This window comes from Anopheles ziemanni, chromosome 3 (assembly GCF_943734765.1).
Source record: "Anopheles ziemanni chromosome 3, idAnoZiCoDA_A2_x.2, whole genome shotgun sequence".
Lineage (NCBI taxonomy): Eukaryota > Metazoa > Arthropoda > Insecta > Diptera > Culicidae > Anopheles > Anopheles ziemanni.
In genome coordinates this window covers 3,122,475-3,146,426 of record NC_080706.1, presented here as the reverse complement: position 1 = coordinate 3,146,426, position 23,952 = coordinate 3,122,475, and the positions used below count along the sequence as shown (strand labels likewise).

The 23,952-nt window shown below is 50.2% G+C and overlaps 3 protein-coding genes across 3 annotated transcripts; 2 read left to right on the top strand and 1 right to left on the bottom strand.

Annotated features, from left to right (window-relative positions):
* Positions 1-3,410: 3,410 nt before the first annotated feature.
* Positions 3,411-9,860, top strand: LOC131289237 (rho GTPase-activating protein gacJ-like). Its single transcript, XM_058318450.1, has 2 exons — positions 3,411-3,676; positions 7,634-9,860. The coding sequence occupies exons 1-2, from the start codon at positions 3,411-3,413 to the stop codon at positions 9,858-9,860; spliced, it is 2,493 nt and encodes an 830-aa protein (XP_058174433.1).
* Positions 9,861-10,650: 790 nt separating this feature from the next.
* LOC131289232 (uncharacterized) lies at positions 10,651-12,510 on the bottom strand. Its single transcript, XM_058318444.1, has one exon. It carries the CDS (start codon positions 12,508-12,510, stop codon positions 10,651-10,653), a length of 1,860 nt encoding a protein of 619 aa, XP_058174427.1.
* A 4,863-nt stretch (positions 12,511-17,373) lies between these two features.
* Positions 17,374-23,435, top strand: LOC131289228 (uncharacterized). Its single transcript, XM_058318440.1, has 7 exons — positions 17,374-17,798; positions 19,439-19,558; positions 19,611-20,070; positions 20,116-20,366; positions 20,473-20,586; positions 22,632-22,976; positions 23,315-23,435. Exons 1-7 carry the CDS (start codon positions 17,374-17,376, stop codon positions 23,433-23,435), a joined length of 1,836 nt encoding a protein of 611 aa, XP_058174423.1.
* Positions 23,436-23,952: the final 517 nt, after the last annotated feature.

Genomic DNA, 23,952 nt, shown 5'->3' with positions numbered 1-23,952 from the left:
GCACTATCGTTTAAATGGAATTTCCCAAGTTTGGCGCTGGCAGACCTCCATATCTGTTTTTGGATAATCGTTATTACATCGCCCCCCCCTCCTGTTCCATCTTTCCTTCCGCTTTTCATAAGACATCCATCCAAATGAGTAACGGGAATCGATTATGATCGGTTCACTTGACCGCGTACTCCAATGTTGTGACGCATTCGTGTGCCTCCTTGAAAGCAGGTTTTAATAGCAAGAAGTCAAGTTGGTTTGGTTTGAATTCAGCCCAGCTGGTTTCCCGTTCCGTAAAAACGTGTTTTGGTTTATTGTTGTTCATATGTTAATAAGTTAATCGTTCGTTAAACGGCTCCTTTTTCAATCGGTCCGGGAGAAAGTAGTGACCTCATGGGGGTGTGCGCGCGACATCCGGGGAGGGGGGGGACCCCGTTCGTCGGTGAAGGCGTGCAAGAATTTCAACGCCACCAGCAGCGACGAACCTCACGCGGTTTATTGGTGCGGTTTCGATTTTTCCCACTTTTTTCCCGACACCCGCTTTTATTACCCCCAACACGCCGATGCAAGCCTTTGAGCGATGGTGATGATGATGATGAATTTTTAAGCCCCGGTTTGATTAGCTTTTCGATATGGTTTTGTGTTCGGAAGTAGGGTGGCCTTTTATTTATTGTTGTTTTGGAACGAGGGCTGCAGTCTGAGGGTAAACAAATTTCACTGCAATGTAATCGAAACTGGATTGGAACCAATCCATCGTGCCGATCCTTTTCAACAGCGTACTTGCAATTGACCTCAAAAAGTTTCATGTTCAATTGTCATCCGTCGGTACGGGGTGGGAGCGGCCGGTGGCGAGGGCTCTGGAGATGCCCAGGAGAAAGTGTAACGCCCCGGGGGGGGGGGGGGGGGGGGGGGAGTTTGGGAATGTTCTCACGCATCTTGGCTTTTGGAGGCGCCACTGATCTCGATCGCACCACGGTGAAGTGTATCACCCTGATTAACCTGAATCCAGTGAGACACTTTTGTTCACATCCCGCCCCACCGAGCCTCCCGGCTCCCGTCCTACCCGGCAGGTCCTCAAACATGCCCATCGGTGCGTTGAAATGAAACACTCCCTTGGGGGTTCCATTGTTTTGTCGGGTGCGGAAGTACCTTTCGCCACGGGGCGGGAGGGAGAAAGGGGTGGTGTGGTGGTGGAAATGATGTCAAACCGAGTGTCTACACTCCGACTCCGATGAGGTTCCTTGATGTTGTACTCATTAGAAAAACAAGTTGCACCCAATTTTTATGACAGTGGCTTGGATGCAGTTTCCGTGGGGAAGTCAAGGAACTGGCGAAGTTTGTAACCAGTTGTTGCCAGAGTGAGCATCGAACTACATTGCTTCCCACTAATGTACATATTGCGAACCATTTGTTGATTAAATTTAGTAGTAATGTTGTAATTTTAAAATTGGTATTGATAATTGCATGATAACTATTTCTTAAATACGCACTTGATGCTATTCTATTCTTCTTGCAGCATTTTGTCTCCGTTTTATAAATTGTGAAAAACAATGCATGAGTTACAGAAGGAGGAAAACGTTGGAAAAGGCAAAGAAAGGTAGAAAACAAATGCACGTTTGGAGTGCTTTAACACTTGTGGAATACCTCAACAAGACAAATAGTTTACAGTTTTCTTACCTCGTTCATTCCGCACTCAGCTAGATGATCTTGCTTGCTCGGTGGATTCCTTTCGTTGTTGTTACGAAGGCTCCTGCAAAGAACACATCATCAAACATATCGGCATATCATCATCGGCATTATGGAAACACATGCGCTCCATTCCAGATGTGCGGACGAGAGAATCTAAAGAAAAACCCAACCTTCTTGCGAGGCATAATACCGTAACGGGATTTCCACGACTCATCAACTCGAGCTTCTGCTCCCCCCTGAGGGGAAGGGAGTTCATGAACTTGAAAACGAAACCATCGAGTTTGGAGGTGTCGACGCCGGAGGGGAAGGAAAGAGGGGGTAATATTTCAGGGACACACGCACGCATCATCGACGTTGGGGTCATCTGCAGTGTGGAGACGTTTCCCGCGCCCGAGGAAACGGGGAAACAAAATGGGAACGCCTATGTGGGAATGGGAATGGCTGTCCCTATGTCGACATGTGCGTGAGTCCGGGTTGGGGCAATCGGTGGATCAGGGCGAGAGAGTGCGTGTGTTGGACAACCAACCCTTAGCGGTGACCAAATAGAGAATCAAGTTCAAGGTGGTACACCCAGAAAGAGATGACTCCAAAGTGCGTTACGAGTGCGTTACGCAACGGCTTTATCACGGTTAGCTCCATCGGGACACGACGAGGCTTCGATAACCGTCGATATCCAGTCCATGTGATTGACGGTGCCCTCGAGAGCAGAGGAGGGATGCTGGCGAGGCGAATTCCCCGGTTGGTAAAAGTGGTACACGGAAAGCTGGCTTCAGACCAGAGCGCCAGAGCCCTACACCGCACTCAAATGGCAATACGATCGTTACGCCGGCAAACGGTTCCATTTCGGATTATTTACTTTTCTCCTACCCCTTCTATCATAGCAACCCGTGACGGTGTTCTCGATGATTCTCTCTCTCTTTCCCACTCACACTCCGATCTTTTCTTCCGCCTTTCCCTCCAGCGATGGCGGATTTAGGTCAGATCGTTTTGTCGACCGTATTTCTAATGCTTGGTGCGCCTGGGTCCACGCTAATGTTTACTGTACTTCTAACAGTTTCCCCTCGTATGAAGTTGTTATCTCTTTAGGGATGTGCTATTTTTCATCCCTCTCCATCCAGGCACTCACGTTGGATTTCGTTGGCTTCCTTGCTTGATTGTGCTGAGTTTGTTGCTCTATTGTTGTTTGGTCAAACAAACCCTTTGGAGTCCGAGGAAAGCAACTCTTTTACGGAGAATCGTGCAGCAAAATGGTTAGCACATTCCATCCCGGGCCGGGCGTGGAACCCCGATTCGTCGATACCCGTTAAGGTCGACGTTGCGGCTAGTGAAGTGCTAGAAGAAGAAACGGGGTTACGACCACGGAAGGGGTGATTGTCCTGCCCGATATGTGCGCCGGAAATGGGTGACATAATTTAGGTGGACGAAGGAGACGATACAGTTAACATTTTCGGACGGGTCGATGACGTGATCGGCTAATTCATCACCCAGCGGGGATGTTAATTAATCTCGCTTATTCCACTGTCGTAAACGATCCATTGGCGTTCGTGTCGGTATTCTTCTCGGGTTGTGTTAATTAATCGATGCGTGATTGTTATGCAAAATTGGAGGTATTACGGTCTTGCATCTTTTTGAGAAATGGCTAGTCATATTTTGCAAGAAGAACTTATTTAGGTTAAGAGCTGATCTTGTCTGAACGCATTTTCCATTCTCTCATTCATTCTCTTCTTGTAGAAATGCAATCGTTAACAGTATGTGCGCTAGCACTTTTGCTAGTAAGTCCAGCACTGGCCCGGCCGAACCTTCTGGAACCGATCTACCTTCGGCGCCGCAGCAACCCGCTGGAAATCGTCGAGGAGAGCGTCGAGACGAGTACCCTCTTGTCGAGCCAACCGGCAGCCGTCAGCCAGACCAGCACGGAAAAGCTGTCCACCGGAACGACACCGACCAGCGGAAGCGGCACCACAAGTACCGCCGGAAGCACCTCCACCCACCAACCCAGGTACCAAACTACTAACGATGGCCTCTCTAGCGATAGTTTAATTAAGGAGTTTCTACTAAAAAACCTGGCCAACCTGCAGGGCCACTCTGTGCCACCACAACCACCACCACCACCGCCGGAGACGGAGGCGGGATCGGAGGAGCAAAACACGTTACGGTCCGTGTCGCCCTGGGGGTCGGGTTTTGGGGGGTATCCCGGATCGGGGAGCTGGGATCCGCCGGAGAAAACGTACGTCTATCCGGTGAAGACGGAACAGTACGGAGGACCGACGACGGTAGGGGATGGATTGGGGCAGAAACGGAAGCCGGTTATACAGAAGATCATGACCAAGTGGTCGGATAAGACGTCGGATGTGTTTAACGTGGAGTACAGTACGCCGCCAGTGAGTTTTCTGCGACCGGTGAGCCAGGTTTACTCCAACTTTGGAGTGACTCCGGGGCCTGTGTCGATCGTAACTCACTCTGGCACTCAGTATGTGACCAACTTTGGTGGATCACCGGAGATTCTCGAGACGAACGTACCGGACGATGTGTACCAGGTGGGTCCGGGACCGATCAGCAACGATGCACTGCTACCGGTCGGTGGCTCGGGAACGAAGAACCAAAAGAAGCAAAAGAAAAAGAACAAAATCAAGATCGTCATCAAGCCCACGGCAACCACTCCCAATCCGGTGAAGCAACCCCAGGCCGATCCGGATCGCCCCGATCCGGTTTATTCGAGTGAGTTCGATCCGTATGGTCAGCAAAACTTTGGACCATGGGATCCGTACGACGATGTCGCCGAGGCAAATCCTTACGATGAAGCGGGCAACCTTAAAGGTGAGTCGGTGACGGATGCGGTTTCGGATTGTAATGAAATCAACATTTCCGTCAACGGGAAGCAGGGATGTAATGAGATCCAGATAGCGATCAATCCGGAAACGGAAAACCCAAGTCCAACGAAGCAAGGGGATCTCACCAAAACGGGCCCAGGAGTTGGTTCGGCTGCACTTGCGCCGGTCGTTCTGTCCGCCGTCGGTGCTGCTGGAGCGTTAGCAGCCGCTCCACAGTCAGCCGCCGCTCCAGTAGCCGTTGCGAGTGACGTTGCCCTGGCGGCTCCCCTGGCCGCCGGAGCAACTCCTTTGGCGATCAATCCGGTGGCACCGGTCGTACCGGCTCTGTTCCCACCCCCGGTAGCTCCCGCTCTGCTGAACACTCCGATCAGTAACATCGTGGGTAACATCATTCGGCCACCAGTACGACTCGGAGGTGCAGGTAATCCAGCGGCAACCATTGGCAACGGGATCGCTTCAAATGGCAACAAGCACAAAGTTAAACCCGGTAAACCATCCCACGGTCACGATTCGTCAAACGGGCTCGGGGCCATCCTACCCGACGTTTCGCACGCCCTCGTAGGAATGCTAGCCGCCCTGTCCGCCATGACACCGATGAACATGTTCGTGCTGGGACTGACCAGCCTTCCGGTGCTTGCCATGCTCGTCGGCACCCTTGCGGCCGGTATGTACATGTACAAGTCCTACTACCCTGCGCCGGTCAAACACTACACCACCACGGTGTTGGTGCAGAAGAAACCCTCCGTATCCTACCACTGGACGCGCCGACCTGTCTCGAGGCCCAGACCACCGGTTCGGTACTCCTGGGTCGACCACGACCACAGTCCGGCCATCCCGGTTGGGTGGGACTACGATCGGCGAAGTATGCGCCACGGGAAAACGCGAACCGTTCCCCGCAAGAATGATCCCTACCGCTTCCAGCAGCCGTCGGCCAGTGTCGCGCGATGAGTCGAACCCTCGAACTCGGAACTCGGACGCTGTGCCAAATCTTCACCCCACCCCACCAAGAGTTCGTCCGGGCGCGCACGGGAAGCTCCTCCGATCGTTGGCGGTGTTTTCTTTTTTTTTTTTTACAATAGCTGTCCCAAACTCAACCCCCCCTTCTTTCCCTCTCTATGTGGTGATAGATGGATAGACCGATCGGGTGGTATAACCATTAGTATTAGCGCTAGCGATTAGTGAATAACCATACAACCCAGCAATCATTAGATAGTAGAGCATGACCTAGACATAGTAGCGCATAGATCTAGTGTAATCTATAGCATATAGCATCATATAGTGCATGATCCGAAAACATTAATTCCCTCCAAGCGGTTAGGACGTAGGTGGAGTTGCGTGTATGCGGGGCCTGCATGTTGCATTGCATGACGATCAAGTTGTTTTCTAATACATTTCACTAGCACCACTAGCGAACACCAGCCTCAGCGATCTAGCATTGTCTTGCTTATCTCATATCGAAACACCAAAAACTTTGCTTAAAATACTCTCCCAACCAATTTCGCCTCATCATGCACATCTTTCTGTGTTCTTCATCTGCATTGTTCGCTTATGCTGAGTTGGGGAAATCTTGCCAAGGAAAACGCTAGCGAAATGTAAACGTTCGAAACCTCAAACGGTACAATGTTTTCTTATCAACGAACCACTTGATTTAAAGCAGACGATAATACAAAAGTAAACTGTGTTGTGTAAAGAATATGATCTTATAAGTCTTGTGTTCGGTATCTCGATCGCCGAAGATCTACCACGAGATCAGAGAACTTGGTTTACTTTAGATCGTAGAATGTTGCCCCGTAAGTTGTTCGTTCGCTAAGGCTAAGCAAAGTAACGTTATTTTTGTTGAGCAAGATGTCGAAATGGAAACGAAACGGAGAAACGAGGGAAAACAATAATTGATTTGTTTAACGAACGCAGCTCCTTTAATGGTTCAACCAATCAGTACCCCACCCTCCCCGGGAACACTAAGTGCAATATAATACAAAGAGTCAACAGAAGCGCACGCACAAGAGGGTTGATGGCGCGCGATGGGATGATGATGATCGTAATTTTGTCCGACGCGTTTGAGGTAATTATCCTACGAACGGGGGGAAAATCAACAACCAAAAGGTTGATGCCACGGTGGTTCGATCGATGTGAAAGCGTCAATTGACAATCGCGGACCACGGAGATGATCGTCTTGTGGGCGCGTGGGCCGCGAGCCTCGTTTGCGGAGGAATCGGGATCGAGGATCCCTAAGGGTTCGCCACTTTCACCCCAACGTGGGGAAGAGATGGGGGAGAGAAAGGGAGTTGGAGGGTTAGTTTGCAGACCGTATTACGTTTTTAATGCTCGCAGTTGTGGTTACAGTAAAGTATTTGTAGGATAAACATTCGAACGTAGTGTAGATTTGTACATTAACAGCGTGATAATTTGTAGTCCGAGGTGCGTGAAGGATAGGGAAAGCTAACGCGGAACGGAAAAAGAAATAGGGGAGCGTGATGGAAAACCCGGAGGATCGAGCTCGATTTCAGTTAATTTATTTCATTCTTGTACAACCGCGAACTGGAAAATAGCCGACAGGTGTGTAGAGAGAGATAAAGAGAGAGATGTAAACCATTAGTTAGTACTATGATACTTATGTTCCGCCGTTTATTCGTTTCTCCGTCGTACCTTCCTGGCCAGCTCGGCTACCTGTATTTGCTACAGTCTCTAGGTTTAAGTAATGTGTGTATAATGTGCATGTGCTGCTAGCTTCTACTGCATGTAACGGAGATCGTAGCTTGTTCTGCTAATAGGCAACCAACCCTCTTCCGGGCAAACCGTAACCGGCCGTGACTAACAAACCAATAAAATGAGAACGTTCTTTAACCCACACCTGATCGATGTTTTTTCTTGCTGTACAAAAGCAGATGTACTGTTAGAACGTTTAGTGGCGTCAATTGCAACACTTTCTCTTCACTTGCATGTTCCTCTTCCTCCCGCCTGTCCTGTTTATGTTTCTTTTAGCGTTTAAAATTGTGGTAGCTGGTAGCCTGTGCATGCCTTATAGCTGGTAGATGATCGAAGATGTTCGCAAATAAATGCTCCCCTAGGATCCGTGCCCAGTTTCGTGGTGTTCTAGAAATATATCTACCCTCTTCTCATTGCAGCCTTCACTCCTTCAAGCGACCCGAGCTGCTGAAAACGAAGATCGGCACGTCGGGCTTCGTGGTGTCCACGAGCACGAAGGTGCTGACGGGGGGTGCTAGTGCCGCATCCGGCCACTCCTCGGCGAAGACGATCCGGCCCCAACCTGCTAACGCGGGTGTTGCCTCGGGCGAGGCGAAAGCGAACGATCAACTAACACTCTTTGATCGCTATTCAGGACATGCGGGAGTTGCGGAACCGATGACGGACGAGGAGTACCAGAACGAGCTGCATCGTGCCACGGAACGGGTGCTCCCGAGGACGACCACTCCACGGGAAGGCCTTTCGACATGGGTGCTACTGTCCGGAAGCGACTCGAGCGAGCTACAGGGTGACTCCACGAGCACCACACGTAAGGCACCGATAGCGAAGTCCACGACGACAACCACAACCAGTACGACCACGGCCAAGCCAATTGCTACCAAGCGGTATCAACCAACAACTCGACGCATTATGCCTACGACGACTCCACGTGTTGCGCGAACGACGACCCCTTCAACTTCCACTGGTTCCGAGGAGAAGAAGGACAAGTTTAACAAACCAACGCCTAAGCTGAAGGTTGCCACGACCACCCTCAAGCCGGTCATCGTGAAGAAGGTGAAAAAGCCGCCAGTAACAACGACCACAACGACTACCACGACTACAACTCCCAAGCCGACCACTACCACGACGACGACGACGACGACAGAGATGGTCATTACGGAGCAGAGCCCATCGACGGTGGCCAACGATCTAGCTGCGGCCGTCACCGAGGACAGCTCGGTGGAATCATCCACTTTCTTGATCATGGAACCGAAGGACGCACTGTTCGATCTGCCAGAGGATCGCTCCCCAGCGAAGACGGCGCCAGCTGCCATCGCTAAAGGGAAGAAACCGACGAGGAAACCTAACGCCAAATCGCCAGCAGGCACGAAAAAGAAACCGGCCAACAAGAAGAACCGCAAGCCCGAGGTAAAGGACGGAGTGCCCGGAGAGAAGAAGCCGGCCGCGAACAAAAACAAACCCGTGTCGACGCAAATCATCAACTACCTTTCGCGCGAGGTTATGCCAACGGTCGGCGTTGGTCTGGTAGGGTTGGTCATGGCCGCTGGATTGGCTTCGTACTTCCTTGGAAGTCCGTTGGGAGCTCTGAGACGTTCCGATGATCGTAAGGATGATTTGTACTATTCGAACTACGAAGAGTACGCCGGTCCGGATGGGCAGAACGAAGAGGATGTGTTTGGGAAGCTGATCGCGGGTATGCCGGATCGTGCGTACTACCGTAATAATGCCGTCCGGCGACGCACTCAACAGCCGGTTCGTACCGGTCATCAGTACTACCATGTGCAGCCTTATTCGGCTAACAAGTACCCGCACATTACGTACCGTAACCGGGCTTACGCTGGAGCACCGAATGGCCAGAGTGCCCCCGAGACGATGTACACGAACATCAACCGGCAGGCGCAGGTGCAGCCGAGTCAGGCAAAGTCTCAGAACGAATTCTACTACAACACTCCACCGACTCCGTACTACCCGACGAGATCGGTTGCGATCGAGGCAGCTACTCGCCAGCCAGCACCTGTCTATAGCTCGACCTATGTGCCGTCTACGAGTAGCACAACCATTCCGACCCCAAGTGCTCCTTTGTCGACGCCGGAAGCCGCACCGGCGGCAGCGGCAGATCCCATCGTTGAGCCCGAACACGAGATGATGCCACATCCGGAAGCCTACTCGGCGGAGCACAGTCCCGAACATCACGCACATTACGTCGTTGGAAGCAGCTACGGTGCGGACGGTATGGATATGTATGGGTCCGTGCCGGAACATGGTCCACGCCGGAAGCGCGACGTGCAGGTGGACGACGCCGACTTTGACAACGAGATCGATGTGGATGAAGATCGTGTAAAGGATGATTCCTCTGTGGTAGTAGAAGGTGCATCATCGCCGGCCACTGCATCGGAAGAGGTGACGGACGCGACCACCGATAGCACGGGGGAGATGGAAACGACGACCGCAGTTACGACCGGGGGCGATGGACACCGGTACACCTGGGGAGACTTTATACGCAACACCGTCGAGCGGAAGGTGGCTATGGGCATCCACTTCCTCCAGCACGTCACGATGGACTTCCAGCGGTACCTAAATGGTGTACAGAATCACTTCCAACACCCCCCGCACAACCCAACCAACGAACACCGTCGACAGCATTAGTTACAGAGCACAATCCCACCTCACACAGGTTCTGAACCTTTCCTATGAGATTGAGGATAGGATTCTCGATCCGATCTCGATCGACTGGCTCGGGACGGGCTGGACGATCGTATTTCCGAGAGCTCTCTTCTGATCTTGTAGTACCTCCATCCCCAAATAGAAGAGTGGTGGTGATGAACTGGTTCAAACAATTTTCAGCACAGTAGGCCTTGAATGGCTCAAATCAAATCAAAGGCACCCACGTATCATAGTTTTCTGACTGCTGCCCAATGGCTCCTTGGATTCGTCGAACGTACTATTGATGGAAAGGAAAAGTGGTTCGGTATATCGATTGTTGTTCGTCGATTCTTTCCCTTTCGTGTTACACGCTAGGATGTTATCCGAAACAAACAAATAAGCAGTTGTTTTAAGGCATTTATTTACAACCCATTCAGGATAGTCTAACGAAGGAATATAACAATTAAAAACAAAACAAATGGATGATGACATGAAGGTATGGTTATTAAATTATAATGTGGTGATGATACGTGATGGAGGATGTTCCTCGGATTCACTTTGACGGTCTCTCGGGGTGTTAGGACCGCCCTTCGTAAGGAATCCCTGTGTGCGATCTTCGTGATGCTCATGTCGACGCGGTGTGTGGTTCGTTCACGAGATCAATTTTTTTATCCAAACGAGTTTATTTATACTACCTTTACGTACTATGGAATAAATAAATAATTTCATCTCTCACTGAGTTTACAACGTTTTGTCGACTTCTGTTGTACTGCTCTCCCTTTCATGTCGGTATTTATTTTTTCTTCCTCCCGAGAACCATCGGTGCCAATATGGCCATCGTGGCCGGTACCATACCTGCGCTCACTGCAGCCAGCACGGCTGAGCTATCCTGCGCTGCATCTCGACGCATCACAGAGTAGGTGTTTGCTGCCACGGCTTGACCTACTGCTGATGCATGTTTCTTCCTCTTTGGGATGACCGGCGTTGGCGTCGGTTGTTGTCGTTTGTTTTTGTTCTTGTTCTTTTGCTGCTTGACGGCATCCTCCACCGTCTGCGTGGAGGAGGACACCTCGATAAGCCCGTTGTGGGAGGTGGTCATGTCGACGGCATTTTTCATCGGCAATACCGTCAACTTCACCGTCTGGTGACTGGTGGAGGTGGCCGGGGTGAAGGTGATCGCTCGCTGTCCATGGCGTCGCTTCGGATACTGATAGCCCTTGGTGGTGGAGATGAGTACCCACTCGCCGTTTCCATTGTCCGGATAGGAAACGGGTCGTCCGCGAAGGTTCTGCGGGGGAGAACTGGTTACCCCACCGTATCCCGGGTGCGCTGGGTGATCCTGGGCGTACTTCGGGAAGTTGGCGGGACGACCGTCGGTGATGATGTCTCGGTTTGGGGATCCCACCGACGAGCTCTGGTCGTGGTATGCCTTCATCGTGTCGTACGGACTTGACTGGAGTTGATGCTCGAACCAACCGTCCTGCGATTGATGAGACGAGGGACGACTTCCACGATCATCGTCTGGACGTTCATTGTGAGCTGGCCGTCGGCGGTTATATAAGGATTCGGGTGTAGGCAATCGGTTCGTTGGCTGCCTTTTTCCACCATATGGCGAAACATACTCATCAGCTCCTGGACCATCCACAGACTGGTAGTAACTCGAGGACCCGATAGAACTCGGTGACGGCACGGCTGGTTTATACTTTGACGCCTCTTCGACGCTCTCATCGCTCCAGTAGTTCCCCAAGCTCTGGTTTGGAGGATACTGACCCTTGCTCGATCCATGATGTTTATTCACCTCCGACACTGAGGCCGCGTGCCATTTGGAAACCTTGCTCTCCGACCACGGAACCGCTTCCAACGTCACCCAGCCGTCCTTCACATTCCAAGGATGGTTTTTTTGACCTCCACCGTGCTGTGGGGGATAGGCGCCTCCGGGTGGTTCCTGATACCAACGCTTATTACTACTCCCGGAGCTCATCATCACATGTCGCTCGTGTGTATCATCAAACACAAACTCATCTTCCAGCTTCGCTTCATCCTCCGGGGAACCTTCGACGGAGCTTTCATTCTGAGGACGTTGCTGCTGATCTTGCACCTTACTTCGATACTGGTACTCATGGTTCGGTTCATCCACTTTGTCCTTCTCCAGCTGCTGCTGGTTAACGTTGTTGGTCATCGTGATCTCGTTGAGGCGCTTCCTCGTGAGTGAATCCGCATTGCGCAGCTTCTCGGAGTACTCCTTGAGGAACTTGTTCAACAGCTCCGGCGAGTAGAGCGTTTTCCGGCTGCTGCTGTTTGCTCCCCCTCCCACCGGAGGTTGGTCGTCCACTTCTCCGTGCGGTCGGGCAACACTAATTCCCGTGCTCGTCCGGAAGCTTGTCGTCGATGCCGGCCCAACGCGCAGTAACTGTGGATCGGACGGAAACGTGTCTAATCTCTGATTGCTCCCTGCCAACGGTTCGGTTGCTTCGATGATCGTGATCGGTTTCGAACCGGGCACTTCAAGCTCGTACGTGGTGTAGTTCTTCGAGGCCATGATCAACTTTGGCGAGTTGGTAAAATGAATCGTTTCTCCGCGGAGCATTCCGACACCGGATAGGCATGTCCACAGCACACAACACCACCAAGCGCTTCGCCAAACTTTGCCCATCGTTGCACCAGGGCTGTAGAACTCGACCGTTTTCCACACGGCACTCCACTCTGAACACTTGCAGAAGGGAAAATAACGACTCGGTCTCTTGGTGCGTCGTCGTCGTCGTCGTTGTCGAATCTAATCAATACTGGCACATCACAGCAAGCCGACTGAAGCGGTAGAGACTGGTTGTCCTACTAATATAGTTGGTTTGTTGGCCGCACGCTCCACTGTGCTCGGCCCCCGGGGTTGGAAAAAAGGGAAAAACCAGCCCCCTATGGAGTGCGGTGTGACAATTCAGCGACATGTTTCTCCCGACGCGTCATGGTGCCATTTCTCTCGCCCCGTCGCATGTGGATGCGTGTGTGTCTGTGTGTCAGTGTGTGTTGGTTGGTACGTGGCGCCTCGAAAGAAAACCGCCTCCTTCGCCGTGAGCCCAAGAAAATTGCATCCAGCAGCAAACCAGCCCCGCCGTGACCGCGCATGACTTGCTCGAAGTCTCGCTGACGACGAGCGTTGACGCGCACCGAACACACTGCGTCTTCGGTTTCGAGCTTAAAAAAGGAGAAAGAAAGAAAGCGCTCACCTCAGCGATCCGCGGCTGGGGAACGCCCGAAGCTCGCAGGGATTGGGGAGACTAATTTCCAATCTTTCGCTGGTACCGCCTGCGCCTGCCCGCCTTTGGGGACCGATAATCCCGAAGGGCGTACCGACGTCGTCGTCGTCGGTAAAGGTGAAAGCAACGCGGGAAAACAGAACGTTACACGCGGCTCGTAAAAGATTGAGTGATGAAAGGTGCCCACGGCTCCGAAGGACCGCCAGACTCAGGGAACCTCAGTCTTAACCCAAAAACGGAACCATTCATTGACCTTTGCTCCTGGTTCGGGTTTTGTACGCTAACCACGCGGTTTACAGTGATGACACAGCAGTGCCGGGAAATAGAGAAAGAAAATGAGAACAGGAAAAATAGATGATCAGGAAACAAACATTTCCCGTTTAACGGTGAACCCACCGGGGTTTCTGTGCATGTTTGTTTTTGAGGGAATTTTTGGGGCCAATTTGTTTATGGTTGAAAAATTCCCCCATTCTTAGGGAAAAGTGCTCCTGCTCTCACTCTTGCGCTTTTGAAGCGTAAACAGCGTGTTTGTGCATCTGAATGAGCGGTGTCTCTCGTCGCGGGCCCTTCGAGGGGGCCCTTTCGTCGTGTCGTGGGCGTCAAATCGGATCGGACATGGAACGATGGTTTTAAAGGTGACAATCTTTGCCAAACAATTCACTTATGGCGGGACGGAAGGTGGCATTGCGTGGAGAGTGGTTCGGTTATGCTTTCACTGATAAATTCCATACTGTCCTACGGTTCGAGTGTTTGCTTGTTAATTGATTAAAGCACGAGATTTTAACTGTATCAGGTGAACGTACCGAAATGCAAATTTGAAAGCATGACCTGAGTAGATATCATTCGAAAAGAGATTGCTACAAGCTTTAAGAGTACAACAAATATTTGAAGTAATTCAAGGAATCTTGTGATTCCTAACTCCACGAGTATATACTGGTAGAATGTGCTACGGATGTTCATGTGACTCGAGGATGCGAAGTTTATGAGCCGGAGCCATAATCAGGCTGGTGGACACTAAAGCTTCCAATCCAGCGATCGTACTCCCTCTCGAACTGCGTATATAAGGCGTCCTTGTCATCATCACTGCTTCCAAAGTACGGCCTGTGGACATTTATAATGCTTAGGTTGTACAAGCGATCACGTATCTTCAACCTGTACATCCTGTCGTTGACCGAGCTCACTTCCTCTGTGAGTGTTCTTGTACTCCTGGGTGAGATAAGAGACCTGTAGTCCTTTATCCGTCGCGCAGGTCTGGCATGATTGCTCCAAATCGGTCCTTGATTATGGTGAATTTTCATTGCAATTATACAAGGGGTGGCTTACAAGTCCAGGACAGACAGCCACCCTTTACATGGGGAACAGACGTTCGGGGACTTAGCAGTCCATTCCCCCTCTCAAATCAGCTCTGCCACCCATCCGCTTTAGGGGGTGGGTTTCCCCGGGTACCCAAGTTTGGATATTCAGGCGACTAGTTACCGCTCTGTACGTCGCGAACGTATTGAGGAGGAGAGCCTATGGTAACCTTCAGCAGGCGTTGGATCCTACCCCATTCACAAATCAACGTGTTGCGAAAACGATAATCGATCTAACACGTGTGCTTTGAAGACGCGAAATCAGTGACCAATATCGAGCAGTGCTCAAAGCGTATACGTTGAAAAGAATACAAGCGTTGAAAAAGAATACAGAATTTAATTAATTAATAGCAACACTTCACAAAAGAAATCGTTTGAAACAAACGGAAAAATAATTAAAAATTCAAAATTTCAAACCAAAATTGTGTTTTCTGTACCTTGTGCCATCTGTCTACATCTTGGGCAAACCGGGAATTGAGAGCGTCCTCTAGCGTGGGGTTTTGCACAAAACGGTTCTTCAAGGTCATAAATCACGCGGGTCCGGGACTGAAGGTCATCGAACCGGTCAAAATAACCGGTTCTCCAAAACGGTTCTTGAAGGTCATAATAAGGTCACAAATCGTAAATCACCGGGGTCTGTTCCCAGCGAACCGGTTATGCCGTAAATACTCCTGGCGCCATCTGGTGGCCTCACTAGCGTCATCTGGTGGTCCGTTTTGGAGAACCGGTTATTTCGACCGGTTCGGGCCGACCAATCACAGGCCTCCGTTTAAAAAGGTCGTTGAACAGTTCTATGCTTGCGGAATTAAAATTTGTAAAGGTTTAAATGAAATCAAGACGAATTTCGAGCATTTTGCGAATTTTACGAATTTGGTGTCAAAGATGAAACATAAATGTTTAAATAATAGGAGGATCTTATTGGTTTTTCGAAAAATAACCTCTGATCGTTGACTGGTATTCCGTGAATCGAAATAGTTAAAATTAATCATGATTTAGTAAATATCAGGAAAAGAAGTGCATTGAAATGATCTATTTAAATATTTCTTTAATTTCGTACATTGTTCGAGTTCCCGGTAATTGGTGCTTGAATGCTGATTATCCCATGGATTTTCAAACAGAAAACGATATTTTCCCTGGTTGTGCTCAGAATATTGAATTTATTTCGTCAAAAAAGCTATGCCTTGTACATCAAATAACGAATTAACCGTGTGGCTTGAAGCTGGCGCGATAGTGCATAAATCATCCTGAACTATCCGGCACCGGCGACCAGCGCGTCCTCGGATGAAGATGCCGTAAGTATCGATCTGCAATCGAACCCTTATCGAACACCGCCGGGCGGGCAATAAACAATCATGAACAAAAGAAGGAACGAAAAAAAACGGAATTCCGCGTAACTTTCACTCCGTCGCGTTGCTTGCGACACGAAAGCAATCAATAGAACCGGAAAATGGATGTGTTACTACTTTTACGACCCATCGAAGATGAAATAAACGACAGAAAACAGGAAAAAACGCCGGCACGATTCGGCAGACGGAATGTCACCCTCAGGGGTGGCCCTAATGGCCACGCGGAGGCTGAGCCCACGTGTGAGAGACCTAACGCGTCCGATTAGCTATTACGAAACAAATGGCTCCCCAGCACCCTTCGCGCTCCATCCCCAGCATCCCTTCGCCAACCCCCCCAGGGAGGATAATTACCTGGAGAAATATGCGTGAGAAATACGCTCGGGTGACATGCTAACAATTTCGCCGGAAACCGCCGTGTCCGTCCGAGGCTCGACGCCCCTCGGGAGCTAAAGTCAACAAACGCCCCCTTGTCGCGGGGTTCAGCTGTCGATCCGCTTCGGCCACCGCCTGACGAGTAGGTGTCAGTCCGGTGGCTTTCCGTACGAGCAGGGCTCATTAGGGCGCGTCGGTTTACTTTTCCCTCGGTAATGATAGCTTTCCACCCGGCGGCAGCACCAGAAAAGGGTAAGGGCTCCTTTCGGGCCGAACGGCTGAACCGGCGATCGTGTGCTTCACTTTCATCGCGAAGCTATTAACGGAATGCAATAATGCGTGCCTTCGGCTCGGAAGGCAACGCTTTTTCCCTTTTTTCCGCTCAAATTGCCCCCCCTTTCGCGGCGATCGAGGAACTGGTTTTCGTAGAAACAATTTGTCAAAACCGCGGCGGGCGGCCAACAAGACTCGTCACCCTGGTGTTGGCTGATGCCGATGATTTAATCCGGGCGAACGGAGAATCCGTGAATGGAACGCAGATGGTGATATTCAAATCGTAATCGCGCGGTTTCGTTTGTTTTTCCGAGCGGCGCACTGCGTGAAGCGACGAGTAGGTTTACAAATAGGTTTATGTACTGAAGATGGGGCATTATTTACCTTTAAGTGGGATTTTGTTATGTCCGAAGTAGTTGCTAGTGAAAGTAATTCATCTTAGGGAATGATTTCTATTGCTGATTTTAAACATACAACCCATTTTTGGTAGCAAAGGTTTGTACCTTAAAATCTAACTCATAACTTTGTTATACACCCAATGTTTGGACGCAAAATGGGTTTGGTCCCGACCGAACGCACGTGCGACAATTGATGCACCACGGACGGTGACGGTGTGATGTGAAACAATGATGCAACTCACCCGGCGCGAAACAATGGCGAACCGAGTCCTTCGAGTGCATCCACAGGGACATTATGCTCTTACGATCACTCGCTACCGTTGGCTTCTGTTTTTGCTCACTCAAGGGTAGCATCTTTTCGACGTGGGCCTTTATAAAATCCCGCCGAATGCGTTGCGATGCTCTTAATCGTACAGTGACGGTGAAGTTGGGTTGACAAAGTCGAAGAAAAGTTCTCCAAAGGACTCGGCCAGGGGTGCTATGGTTTAACACTTGTGCGTGCGTGTGTGTGCTTCATACTCATCATGATGCATCGTGTCCGGAAGTTGCTGCTCTGCGAGCTGGCGTGGTGTCTCCTATCGCTGCTTGTGCCGAGCGGGCAAACGATCGAGGTGCACGAGGAAGTCAACGAGGGTCCAATCGGAGCGCACCTCCGCCTAAATGTCAGTACCGGGCCGCCCCCCACGACGGCAATGGCCGACGAGCGCGATGTAAATGACCCACCGCCAGCACTTCCGCCCGGGGGCACCGATAATTACACCACCACCGCATTTCCCAGCAATCATCGGCAGCATTCCGGGGCGAACATTCCGACAGCGTCATCAGCAACGACGGAAACAGAGGCTCCCGCTACAACCACAACAACATCGCTATCGAGCCTCGCTTCCGGTCCATCGACCCCGGCGGCCAGCAGTCGGACCCCGGCGGGGCTTTCGTCCTTTAGAGCAGCGTACGTATCTTTGAGTAGCATCTAAAATTTTACTCCACTTGCAAGAGAAGTCTTTTAATCTCTTATCATCCATAGATTCATTTTTGTGTAGTATAGTCTTGGCCCTTTCAGGACCGTAAGCTATTCAAGACTAAAATTGGCAATACAACACAATATTTTGGCTATTTGGGGTGAAAAATAAGAGAATATCACCAGAAAAACCTAGCAGTCTGGGTAGGTTTTTAATTTATAATTTCATGGGAAATATTTTTCCCTATGAACCATAAAAGTAATAAATCAGGAGAATAGTGATGATATCGGAATTTCTTTTTATTTGCTTTCCAATACAAATTACATATTAAAAATTCTAAAAACAAGATCTTAGCCATTTCTATAAAAACATAATAAATTCATCAAGTTCCCAAATACTAAGTTGTTGTTGTTGGTTGAACGAACGAATGGTTTGGTTTTGGAGCAATTAATTTTGATAGTTCTTTTTTGTTTATTCGTTCGGAAAGACATTTGCCGCCTTTGACATAATGTTTTCGTTTCAAAAGTATCGTTTTGATAATATTTGAACAAACAGTAACGAGTTTTGTAGATGGGAAAAATATTTCCCTTGGTCGTGAAAGGGTTAGACTCCGGAGCTATTATTATTAGACGAGATCTCTACAAAAGAGAGCAAATCATGCATATATCTTTGGAATTCTACTAATGAAAGCTTGAGGTACGTTTGACATTTTTAGAAGCAAATTAAAGAGAAGAAAAACATCCAGTTACTTTTTGGATAACTAAGAGCAGCTTTCTTTACGATTAATGAGTAAAGTTCACGTCAGTAAACATAACAGTTATGCCATAACATTGTTGTTCGGAGCACTGTAAGAGCCACTAAGAAAAATATCTCGAGAGTATCTTCCTTTCGTACTCGAAAATATTACGCATTGTTTGTTTGGCCAAAACGCTCGAGGAAGGAAACGTTACGTGTGCGCACTTGGAGTTAAAGAATCCCAAACACTACAAACGACTTCCGCGTGTGTGCCAAGACGAAAGACATCAACGGGAGGATAAGCGACGAAACGCACCCAAATGGACGATCGCGGAAGATCACATCAAAAACACACACACACTCACACGTGCGGTGCGCTAAATGGATTGCGTCGCATCGCATCATCGTACTCCTTTTCTTGCGTGCACGTGCCCGTATGCCTCCCCCCTTCCCCAACATTCCACCACCCAAAGTCGCGAGCAGAGGAGACATCAAGCGCAAAGTGAAGCTTTAAAGAAAGTGATACACTTTCACTCTTATCTCAGCAGGCCGAGCAGCGGCGCTCTCGACGAAGGGGAAGAAGAAGGAAAAGAAAAACCCCGGCAGCCAAAAATAAACGGGGGGGGGGGGGGGGGGAAAGAAAACGAAACGTACGCACATACCTGTTCCGTTACAATTGTGTTCGTTCGCGCTTCGGTGCCCTTTTTGCTTGCGAGTCGCTTTCGCGCCAGGGGAACCCTTTTTCCCTTTTTCCCTTTTTCCCTTTTTTTCCCTTTTTGCTGACAAATCTCTGCCTATCTTAATTGGCGTATAGCGTTCGGTTTTCTAGATGCTTTCCACGTGTCCGAATGGAATTATTTATTTGCTTTCTTCGATTCCATCGTCTCGCCGGCAGTAATTCTGCGATCGTACACGATCGTTCGGGCCAGCATCAAATATCGAGCTACCGGAAGCGCCAGCTGTACGCGAGTGCGGTGCTGCAGAGGAACTCGAGCCACTTCCAGCGCGATCAAGGGTAAGCAGCTACGTAAACGATGCTGGCTAATGCTAATCCAATGTGACATCAGTTCCGAGGGACAGTTTACGAAGGAGTTCATCCCGTCACCCGAGGTGGTACCGTTCTTCAACGAGGAAAACTCACAAGGAAACTTCATGCCGACCAGCGTCGGTGGAGTGGTTGATGCACCCTACCCGAGCGGACCGTTGACGGAGGGCGACTCCAAGTGGTACGCCGGCTACGGACCGGCGACCTACACGAGCCCGGCGAAGGCACCTGCGACTAGACCCGCCGTAGACCGAGAGTCGTCGGGGAAATGGGATCGTAAATTCCCTGGCACCTGGCATCGGCACCGGGAGCCCAACGTGGTACACTTTCCACAGGATGCCCGGCCCGTTCCGACGTTTCCCTCGCCGAAGGGAAAGTGGAAGTGGATTCCGGAGGACGACAACGACGGCGCAAGCGAGGAAACGCCACCGGCCGGCGTTAAAGGAAACCCCCTAGCGACGCCATTTTCTTCCTCCGCCAGCGCTGGTGGTGAGGCTTCCTCCACCGGTTCGGTTGAAGAGCAACAGCTGCAGCAGCCGTACTTTGGCAAGTACTACTTTACGCACCCAACGGTGAAAAACCATCCGTACTCGTTCGATCGGACACCCGGCGTCGAAGGCACCTCCAGTCCAACCCCTTTCAGTAGCGAAGGAGGAACGGTGTCCACCAACGTCGTCACCGGCGGGAACAGTTCCGAAACTGGCCTTGGTGGCGAAGAGCAGCCGAACGGCTCCACCGACCTGAAGCTGATCGGCAAGGAGGATGGCCACTTGAAAAGGTAACACACAACGCGCTTTCCTTTCCGCCGGCCTTTAAAAAGAAGAACGTTCAAATGTCAAACTAATTACCTTGCTTTTCGCGACTTTTCCGACTTTCGCCGGCAGTAACGTGTCGCCCTGGAAGAAAATCATCCACGTGCTGAGTGCGGCCATCCCGATCGGGCTGCTGATATCGGTTCTCACGCCGCAGGTCGTCTACATCAACCCGAACGCCACGCAGTAAGTGTTGGGATGTCGTAATGGGGAAACTCTGTTTGGAGGGCGAAAACTCCCCTGGGAGGCGGGAGGGTCTTTCACGGGGACGAATTGCATCGAAGGGAAACAGCTGACGGTGCGCCGGGTTCCGAAACGATTACGAGGTGTAGGTTTGGGAGCAGAGGTTTGATTTGAGCGTGTTCGAAAGAAAAGGTGAAAATTGACGAAACAATGCGCAAAAAGTCTAGGCTACGAAAAAGAAATGGCACAACATGATGGCCCGGAGAAAAAGGGGGGAATCGAGGAGCAACTGCGGAAAAGCGAGAAAAGAAAGAAGCAGTAAACAGAGATCTCTCTCAGAGGTCTGCTCGCTCAGTTTCTTCGAGTCCCCCCAAAACGAGGCGCAACAGTAACGATTTTGTTCATCGAAAGTGAAAACGTGTTTTTAGAGCCGTCCGGAGGGTGCCCCCACCCCCCTCCCCCACCAGGTACCGAATCGAAGGGAAGAAAGGTACGGAGAAAGGAGCGCGGTGCGCGGTGCATGCGGACTTTTTCGCCGTCGCTTTTCTTCGTCAACGCCTCTCGCGCGCAGTTTGCCATGTGTTACATCAGTTATGAAAGATGAATGAACCGCGTGAACCACGTCCCTCCACCCAAGTGGTGGGTCGGTGCAATGGCGCGTGGAGATTTCACCTATTCTCGGCCACGGCAAGCTCGGCTGCATCGGCCGTGGCTAATGGGGGGCTTTAAGCGGCTCCCACGACCACCGGTGGGCCAATGACGTGTATCCGATGGTATTTCGAGGTTGCACTGAGGTTGCGTTAGTTAGCCGCCGGCTGTGACCCGGTAGTAGCCGGCATTTCCCGCGCATAAGAGTGGGAGAGATAGCCCAGGCAACATAATCTATGGTTTGGAGTTCCGCCGTTCGGAGTTTGGGGAAGGAATTCGAGACGGAAAGGGGTTTCCGATGCAGATGACATTTTTGGATTGGATACACTCCGCACCCGGATGATGAATTGTTTCTGGGGTTCACATGAGATATTAATGTCCAGGGTTGTTTCAAGTATTGCAGATTACAAGACAGAGGTATAACTTTGGTGAGTACTACAGCTCGCGTTAATTCGCTTCGTACTTTCTACAGATATTGAGTTTCTTCTTCTTCTTCTTCTTCTTTTTGGCGTAACGACCTTGTTAGCCATGCCTGCCCGTTTAGGGCTTACGAGACGAGAGTTTCGTTACAAGAGGTCCGGTTTTCTGGCTGATTTTGAATAATAACTTCTATGGATCAAGTATTCATTGGTACTTCATTGGGATGGCGTATTACCAAAGTCAATTAACATACAGGTTGCAACATACCATGTAACGAACCGAAAACCGTGGGAACATTTTTGACAGTTGGTTAAAATTTTGTTTACTTCTCACGAACAGCGAAGAAAGTGGGGTAAAACTGCAAATTTGGTATGTTTCATCAACGGAACAAAGAGTTGAGGCGTTCGAAATATGTTCTGGAGGAAGACTGGGTATAAGGCAGACCAACACACTTAATTTTGGCAATCACAGCGAGCAAAAGGATCCAAAGCCCATGATTTCACTCAAAAGAACAGTTTCTATCTAGAAACTGTGATCTAGAATTACCCATTACCTATTTCGCAAAGATTTTGGCGGAGATCTCCCACAAGTATGCTGGAAATTTTTGTAAACACTTTTTTAACCAACTGTGGCGCAACAAAAAACAGCTTTGACCCGACCTGTCTGTTGATTGTCTTTGCGTATTACAAATTCTGACCAATGTCTACTGAGGACTGACGGATGTTCTTCTAAATTCTGCTAAAAAAAACTTCTGTCACGAATCTCTAGTACCTGTCTGTCATAACGGTGGAGAGATTTATGGGTTTCTAAAGAAATTATCTTCATTGACATGGGATGAATTATAAGGGATTGGTTCTATCAATACTTTGCCATTGGATGTAACTATTATACTGGACGATACCATTAGATATAACTATTTTATCCATACTTTCTTCACGGGTATTTGAAGTCCTACCTACCATTGGCTCGTTTCATGTTAGGCCACCGATTCAGCTGCAAACGCCAACCCCAATCAGTGGAGCTGGACCAACGACCGGCGGAATACGCCAGCGAAGCCTTGGACCGGATACGGCCCGCATGCTGTTGGCCGCACGAGGCCTCGGCACCGATCCGGTGGCGCTGGTCAAGCTCTTCCACAAGCTGGCGGCCCTCGAGCGCGACGTGGACCGGTCGGCCGGTGAAGGGTTCGATGGCAGCAACCGGCTGCCGGACGCCACCGGCCAACTCCAGGGATGCGACTGGAAGCTGCTGTGCCAGCTCGCCCGCCAAGGAATGCTGCCCGACTCGGACGCACTGCACCGGACGCTGTGGAAGATCGCCAGCGAGTAAGTGTACGGTGCGGAGTACTAATCGGCGGCTCAACTGTCACCCCCCCTTTACGCGAGAAACTCATGCCGAACTCTTCGTGTGTCTCGAGGCGCGATTGTCCGCCGGGCAACGGGGAATGCGCTGGAATGTATCCCTGCCACCTTAACCCGTTGTGGGTTTTACGTTTTGATTTTATGACTCTATGCAATTTCTTTTTCCCCGCTCCCCAATCCCTTTCGCCCCTCCCCGCTATCGATCCATCCTGAGGCCGGTTGCGGTTTCGGATTTGCTCATCGAACTCATCACTTTCACTGCCCTTATTTCTCGCTTAAACGCTTCGTCTTCTCCTGCCCAGGACACCGTCGGACGTGCTCGCGCGGCTCGGCCTGGAGGAAGTCTTCCGCATCATCCGGAGCGGAGAGTGCGACCGGCTGCAACGCACCTGCGATCAGGACACTCGAGACGAGCACGAGTAAGCCACCGACCGAAGCGAAAGTCGCCGAGGCGCAGCATCTTCACCGTCTGCAACCGCCAACTGCATCGTGCTTAATAAAATGATGAACATGAAAACGTGATTGTTTGTACGTTATCCGTGTTTAATTGGTTACATTGGGGTGGATGACTTTACCGGAGAAATTGTTTATTCCATCGAGGGAGATCTGGGAAGGATTGGGTAATAAATAACCGACGACGGTTAAAGTATGCAAAAGATCCGAACAAATAACACTCGATAATGCATGCAAAACGGCACCTGTTGTTGGTTCGGGTTTAATAAAGAAATCGACGCACAAACAGTCACACACACTCAAACTCCATCAAGCAAACCCATCTGTTAAACTAAGTGGCACACATTAAAGATATTCACATAATTAACTTTCTTTAACGCTTATCATGGAGCGTCGGGAAAGATTAATGTTATCAACGATGTTGAAACGGTCCGCGCCGAGGATGGACTCCCGAAAATGCACCCTTAAAATAACACCCTTACCACAC